At 41.0% G+C, this 7729-nt stretch overlaps 1 protein-coding gene across 2 annotated transcripts in view; it reads left to right on the forward strand.

Moving 5' to 3' along the window:
- Positions 1–7510, forward strand: part of LOC139173971 (digestive cysteine proteinase 2-like) — a 59356-nt gene extending 51846 nt beyond the window's left edge. For both annotated transcript variants that reach the window (XM_070763947.1, XM_070763946.1), the window contains 4 exons: positions 257–348; positions 2704–2865; positions 4453–4642; positions 6784–7510. In XM_070763947.1, the coding sequence (XP_070620048.1) occupies positions 257–348; positions 2704–2865; positions 4453–4642; positions 6784–6971 (632 nt within the window). In that variant the 3' untranslated portion in view covers positions 6972–7510. The remainder of the gene's footprint in view (positions 1–256; positions 349–2703; positions 2866–4452; positions 4643–6783) is intronic.
- The last annotated feature ends 219 nt before the right edge of the window (positions 7511–7729 follow it).

Consider the following 7729-nt stretch of genomic DNA (forward strand, 5'->3'; position numbering starts at 1 on the left):
TCCTTGGCTGTCCAGAGCGAAGGGAGCATTCGTGCCGCTCTCAAATTTCCTGGGAATTTTTTCCAGGCTTGGGTTCTTAACTAGAAAATGGTTCTTAAGTAGAGGCAAAAAAATCTTGAACACCCAGTTCTTATCTAGAAAAGTAGAGGAGTTCTTAAGTAGAGGTACCACTGTATTTGAAGATAAACAGCAGAACAAAATGTGTGCAGCAGGATGGCAAAGCAAGCATGCAAAATTTTCTCTTTGCTCTTTCCAGGGGCTGTGACACCTGTCAAAGATCAGGCCGTGTGTGGATCCTGCTGGAGTTTTTCTACTACTGGATCCCTGGAAGGAGCTCTCTTCCTTAAGGTAGGAACGGCTTCATTCCTTAGTATGTTGGTTAAGAGTGTGAAAAGGTTTGGTAGGGAAGGTTTGCCTATTTGCCAATGACTCTAAAGTGTGCAATAGGGTTGATATTCCTGGAGGCATCTGTAATATGGTAAATGATTTAGATTTACTAGATAAATGGTCAAAGCAATGGAAACTGCAGTTTAATGTTTCCAAATGTAAAATAATGCACTTGGGGGAAAGGAACCCTCAATCTGAGTATTGCATTGGCAGTTCTGTGTTAGCAAAAACTTCAGAAGAGAAGGATTTAGGGGTAGTGATTTCTGACAGTCTCAAAATGGGTGAACAGTGCAGTCAGGAGGTAGGGAAAGCAAGTAGGATGCTTGGCTGCAGAGCTAGAGGTATAACAAGCAGGAAGAGGGAGATTTTGATCCCGCTATATAGAGCGCTGGTGAGACCACATTTGGAATACTGTGTTCAGTTCTGGAGACCTCACCTACAAAAAGATATTGACAAAATTGAACGGGTCCAAAGACGGGCTACAAGAATGGTGGAAGGTCTTAAGCATAAAACGTATCAGGAAAGACTTCATGAACTCAAATCTTTATAGTCTGGAGGACAGAAGGAAATGGGGGGACATGATCGAAACATTTAAAGATGTTAAAGGGTTAAATAAGGTCCAGGAGGGAAGTGTTTTTAATAGGAAAGTGAACACAAGAACAAGGGGACACAATCTGTGGTTAGTTGGGAGAAAGATCAAAAGCAACATGAGAAAATATTATTTCACTGAAAGAGTAGTAGATCCTTGGAACAAACTTCCAGCAGACGTGGTTGGTAAATCCACAGTAACTGAATTTAAACATGCCTGGGATAAACATATATCCATCCTAAGATAAAATACAAGAAATAGTATAAGGGCAGACTAGATGGACCAGGAGGTCTTTTTCTGCCGTCAGACTTCTATGTTTCTATGTTTCTAAAAGCACTTCGAATTCAAAAGACCCAGATCAAAAACACGCCCGTGTTAATTGTTTTCAAGGGAGAATTGAGATCTTGAGCATGCAACAGAATGTTTTGAGACTGGAAAGTTTTGCATCACCAATGCTCTGCTTGCTTTTCATGTAGGGTGCCCAAGAACCATCTCATCTATCATCTCTCCATTCATCCAGGGTTCACCATCACTGCATTAGGGCTTGTTGGGCATATTTTACAGAGGACGTTTTGACATTTTTATAGAGAGTATTTTAACTTTTGGCTTCTGTGTATGGTTTGCCAATTGCAAACCATCCTTTCTGGGATGGTTTAATGAATCCTGCATTGAGCAGGGGGTTTGACCCGATGACCCTGGAGGTCTCTTCCAACACTATGATTCTACGTTTGTGTTTTTATTTTTATAGTTTTATAGTTTTTATAGTTTTATAGCCTTCTGCCGCACGAATCCCAGCGACCGGTTAGGTCCCACAGAGTTGGTCACCTCCGGGTCCCGTCAACTAAACAATGTCGTTTGGCGGGACCCAGAGGAAGAGGCTTCTCTGTGGCGGCTCCAACCCTCTGGAATCAGCTCCCTCCAGAGATTAGAACTGCCCCCACCCTCCTTGCCTTTTGTAAACTCCTTAAAACCCACCTCTGTCGTCAAACGTGGGGGAACTGAAACATCTCCTCCTGCCTATGTAGTTTTCTGTGTATGATATGACTGTATGTATGTTTTTTATATATTGGGGTTTCTTGTTTTTTAGACATTTTTTAAATGTATTATTGTTATTTTAGAGTTTAACTATTAGATTTGTCATTATATATTGTTTTTAGCATTGCTGTGAGCCGCCCCGAGTCTACAGAGAGGGGCGGCATACAAATCTAATTAATAATAATAATAATAATAATAATAATAATAATAATAATAATATACTGAAGACGGCATTTAATTTCACTGTACCATGTACAGTGACAATAAACTAAACGAAACAGTTTGTTTCATGACCATTCAAAGTTACACCGACACTGGAAAAAGTGACCTATGACTGTTTTGAACACAACTGTTGCAGCATTGCCAGGGTCACGTGACCAACATTCAGAAGCTTGGCAACGGGTACGGTCATAAGTATGAAAACTAGAGAGACAAGTCACTTTTTTCAGTGCCGTCGTAAGTTCAAATAGTCACTAAATGAATTGCTGTAAGTCGAGGATTACCTGGGCTGTAAAAAAAAAAAAGGATGAGGGTGCTTCCTGTAAAACAAGGACTGCCGCATACACGCAAATTCACACGCCCTCCCCTGCAGTTTTCTTCTGAGGTCGTTAGGAACCTCAATTGGTAGCTTTGCTCCCTTGCCAGGAAACGCAACCGAGCCTGAACAAATCCTGTTTTATTTTGTTCCCCAGACGGGGCATCTCATCTCGCTCTCTCAACAAATTCTCATCGACTGCTCCTGGGGGTTTGGGAACTACGCCTGCGACGGTGGGGAGGAGTGGCAGGCGTTTGAATGGATGCTGAAGCACGGCGGCATCGCCACCACCGAGTCGTACGGTCCCTACAAAGGACAAGTGAGTGACCCTCTGCTTGCGTGGAAAAGATCAGTGGGGATTAAGAGTTGCTCTGAAAGAGACGCGGGTTGCAAGCTGTTTCCAGTTTGGGATGGGATGGGATGGGATGGAATTCTATTAGAATAGAATTGGAATAGAATTAGAATAGAATTAGAATGGAACAGAATTTAGAACAGAACAGAATTGAATTGAATAAGAATGGAATGGAGCAGAATTATAGAATAGAACAGAATGGAATAGGAATAGAATAGAATAGAATATAGAATGGAAGGGAAGGGAAGAGGAGAGAATATGGAATGGAATAGAATAGAATAGAATATAGAATGGAAGGGAAGAGGAGAGGAGAGAATATGGAATGGAATAGAATAGAATAGAATATAGAAGGGAATGTCGTTTGGCGGGCCCCAGGGAAAGAGCCTTCTCTGTGGCGGCCCTGGCCCTCCAGAATCAACTCCCCCTGGAGATTAGAACGTCCCCCACCCTCATTGTCTTTCGCAAGTTACTCAAGACCCATCTATATCGCCAGGCATGGGGGAATTAAGACATCTCCCCCAGGCTTATTATATTTTACGTTTGGTGTGTATGTGTTGTATGGTTTTTAAATTGTTGGGTTTTTTTAATATAATTTTATTATTAGATTTGTTCCATTGTTATACTGTTTTTATTGTTGTTGTGAGCCTCCCCGACTCTTCGGAGAGGGGTGGCATACAAATCTAATAAATAAAAATAAAAATAAAATAAATTTAGAGACCCCTAAATCAAAGGGATGGATGCTACAGTCAACGGAACCTTGACTACTGTAACGCTCTCTACATGGGGCTACCTTTGAAAAATGTTCGGAAACTTCAGATTGTGCAGAATGCAGCTGCGAGAGCAATCATGGGCTTTCCCAAATATGCCCATATTACACCAACACTCCGCAATCTGCATTGGTTGCCGATCAATTTCCGGCCACATTTCAAAGTGTTGGTTATGACCTATAAAGCCCTTCATGGCATCGGACCAGAATATCTCTGAGACCGCCTTCTGCTGCACAAATCCCAGCGACTGATTTCCGATTAGGTCCCACAGAGTCGGCCTTCTCCGGGTCCCGTCAAATAAACAATGTCAGTTGGCGGGCCCCAGGGGAAGAGCCTTCTCTGTGGCGGCCCCGACTCTATGGAACCAGCTCCCCCCAGAGATTAGAACTGCCCCCACCCTCCTTGCCTTTCGTAAACTCTTTAAAACCCACCTCTGCCATCAGGCATGGGGGAACTAAAGCATCTCCCCCTTGCCCATGTTGTTTTGCTGTTTGATTGATTGTGTGCTTGTTTTATATATATATTGGGATTGTTTTATGAATTTCTTAACTTAAAATTGTAATTGGATTGGTGGGCATTGGATTTGTCACTATGTACTGTTTTTTGTTTTGCTATTGTTGTGAGCCGCCCCGAGTCTGCGGAGAGGGGCGGCATATAAATCCAATAAATCTAATCTAATCTAATCTAAATAAAAATAAAAATAAAATAACTTTAGAGACCCCTCAATCAAGGGGATGGATGCTACAGTCAACGGAACCTTGACTATGGGGTCTTCTCTTTCTACCAGAATGGCTACTGTCACAGCAACGAAACTCACCTCGTGAGCAAGCTCTCAAGTTACGTCAATGTCACTTCTGGGAACGCCACGGCTCTGAAGGCCGCCATATACAAGCACGGCCCTGTCTCCGTCAGCATCGATGCCTCGCAGAGGACCTTCTCGTTCTATTCTAACGGGGTCTACTACGAGCCCAAATGCAGTAAGTTTCCGAGCCCTTCGCTCCATAGGGTGTTCGTCCTGATCTCACCAATGTCTCCTTCCTTAAGCATCGGAGCCAATGGTTTTTTTAAAATGTACTTAAGGTTTAGCAAACCAAAAATGACATAATTACGCATTGGACTTAAATACATTGATGGAGCTAAAATAATGCAGCGTGGAAGTACCCGTAGCTTACCACATTAATGTGGAACTGGTAAATCAAGATGCATTCTTGAAATTACATTCCAAGAGCAGTTCATACTTAGCAGGAACTGGGCCCAAATTCTGCCCTAGCGAGAAATCTACTTGTGTCATATTTTAACCATATTCTTCCTTTTTCTACAACTACGTTGGCTTCCACTCTGAAGGAAGAAATCTTTCTTTCTTTCCTTCCTTCCTTCCTTCCTTTTCTTCCCTCCCCATTTTTCTTTCTTTTCTTCCTTCCTCCCTCCCCTTTTTGTTTCCTTCCTTCTTTCCTTCCTTCCTTCTTTCTTTCTTTCTTTCTTTCTTTCCTTCCTTCCTTCCTTCCTTCCTTCTTTCTTTCTTTCCTTCTTTCCTTCCTTTCCTTCCCTCCCCATTTTTCTTTCTTTTCTTCCTTCCTCCCTCCCCTTTTTGTTTCCTTCCTTCCTTCCTTCTTTCTTTCCTTCTTTCTTTCTTTCTTTCTTTCCTTCCATCCTTCCTTCTTTCTTTCTTTCCTTCCTTCTTTCCTTCCTTTCCTTCCCTCCCCATTTTTCTTTCTTTTCTTCCTCCCTCCCTCCCCTTTTTCTTTCCTTCCTTCCTTCTTTCTTTCCTTCTTTCTTTCTTTCTTTCCTTCCTTTCTTTCCTTCCTTCCTTTCCTTCCCTCCCCATTTTTCTTTCTTTTCTTCCTTTCTCCCTCCCCCTTTTCTTTTCTTCCTTCCTTCCTTCCTTCCTCCCTCTCTTTTTCTTTCTTTCCTTGACCCCCTCCTCTCTGTAGCAGCCCTTCAAACACTAGAATATTAGATATTGGAACACTGCTATCGTGAATTTTTAAATGAAATCATGATAGCAATGTTCTAATATCTAAGGAACTGCCACAGAGAAGATGGGGTCAAACTAGTCTCCAAAGCACCACAAGACAAGAAACAATGGATGAAAACTAACCAAGGAGAGAAGCAACCTAGAAATAAGAAGAGAACAATTAATCAGTGGAAAGATTTGTCTCTAGAAGCTTTGAGTGCTTCAACAGGGAGGTTTTTAAGAAGAAGAAAAACCCCTCATTTTATTGTAACTGCCCTTAACAATAGAAAATATCCAAATTGACAGAAATTAAATTGTTGATGACTGCAGTTGTGAAGCCTACAATCTGCATTTTCATAACTGCAGTAATAAACAGGGTCATTTAATCATCACAAATTCTGTATATCCAGGATTTAAAAGTCCCAGCCTGGGTCTTTTTGCCTCAATGATGCTGGTACATTTTTGTTTTGCCTAATCACACATATCAAAACATTTGTTTGTTTGTTTGTTTGTTTGTTTGTTTATTTATTTATTTATTTATTTATTTATTTATTCATTCATTCATTCATTCATTTATTTATTTATTTATTTATTTATTTATTTATTTATTTATTTATTTATTTAGTCCAATACATAATACACATTGAAGAGAATAGATATGTAATAATATAAATAAAGAAAAGAACAGAAGAAAAGATATAAAAGTACTGTATAGGTGAACATATTTGAAAGGAAGAAAAGATAAATGAGATAAGGAGAGACAATTGGACAGGGGATGGAAGGCACACTGGTGCACTTATGCACGCCCCTTACTGACCTCTAAGGAACCTGGAGAGGTCAGTCATGGATAGTCTAAGGGAAAAATGTTGGGGGTTAGGGGTTGACACTACTGAGTCCGGTAACGAGTTCCACGCTTCGACAACTCGGTTGCTGAAGTCATATTTTTTACAGTCAAGTTTGGAGCGGTTAATATTTAGTTTGAATCTGTTGCGTGCTCTTGTGTTGTTGCGGTTGAAGCTGAAGTAGTCGCCGACAGGCAGGACATTGCAGCATATGATCTTGTGGGCAATACTTAGATCGTGTTTTAGGTGTCATAGTTCTAAGTTTTCTAGACCTAGACTTTGGTCCAAGTTGACTCTTCTTATTTTCATCTTTTTTTCTTAGAAAACAAGAGGGGTCAACTAGATCATGCTGTCCTAGCTGTCGGCTATGGTGTCCTTCAAGGAGAGCTTTACTGGCTCATCAAGAACTCTTGGTCCACCTACTGGGGCAACGATGGCTACATCCTCATGTCCATGAAAGACAACAACTGCGGTGTTGCCACTGATGCTGTTTTCCCAATTGTGGCTTAACGGGAGCGCCACTTGGTCAATTCCTAATAGGCAATTTCAAAGAAGATGCAACTTCAGCCCTTTCCCTTCTTCTATTGAAGCAGGACCACGTTCTTCTCATCCCCTGGACTTCCTCTTAAATCATAGAGCTTGGAAGTAACTCAAGACATGCATGTCAATGAAAATTCTCAGTGGTCATCCAGGTAGAGTTGTCTGGAAGTTTTATCTGGTCAACTGAATCTATTTTCCTTCTGGTTGTAGCGTCTCACTGCTTGTCCAAGTAGCTTCTTCCGTCGCTTGGTTAGGGGGACCTTCTGACGAATCAACTCACAAGCATACAATACATATGACAAAACATACAAACATATGACAATGCAATATTGATTGTACGGGAATGACTGTTTTTTATGGTTTGGGGGTTTTTTTAGGTTATAATTTTAAATTAATTGGGTCTAAGATGTTATATATTGTTCCGTTATATGTTGTAAGCTGCTCCGAGTCCTCCGAGAGGGGCGGCATAAAAATCCAATTAATAATAAATAAATATCTATACACCCACACGCATGCAAATTGCAGAAAATTCATTTTAAAATCCCCAAAGAAACCCCTAAAAACAAGATGGTGGTGCATCCCCAGTGTTGGAAAGTCGGTTTCTGCACAAGTGCAGAAGAAAAAAAAATCAATTAAAAATTCCTCCAAAAAAATTTCAATTTTTTTTCTCCAAAAAAAGAACCAACTCCTTTAACATCACCAGCAGGTCGCTACCGGTTGGGGCAAAC

Source organism: Erythrolamprus reginae, chromosome 11 (genome assembly GCF_031021105.1).
Source record: "Erythrolamprus reginae isolate rEryReg1 chromosome 11, rEryReg1.hap1, whole genome shotgun sequence".
Lineage (NCBI taxonomy): Eukaryota > Metazoa > Chordata > Lepidosauria > Squamata > Dipsadidae > Erythrolamprus > Erythrolamprus reginae.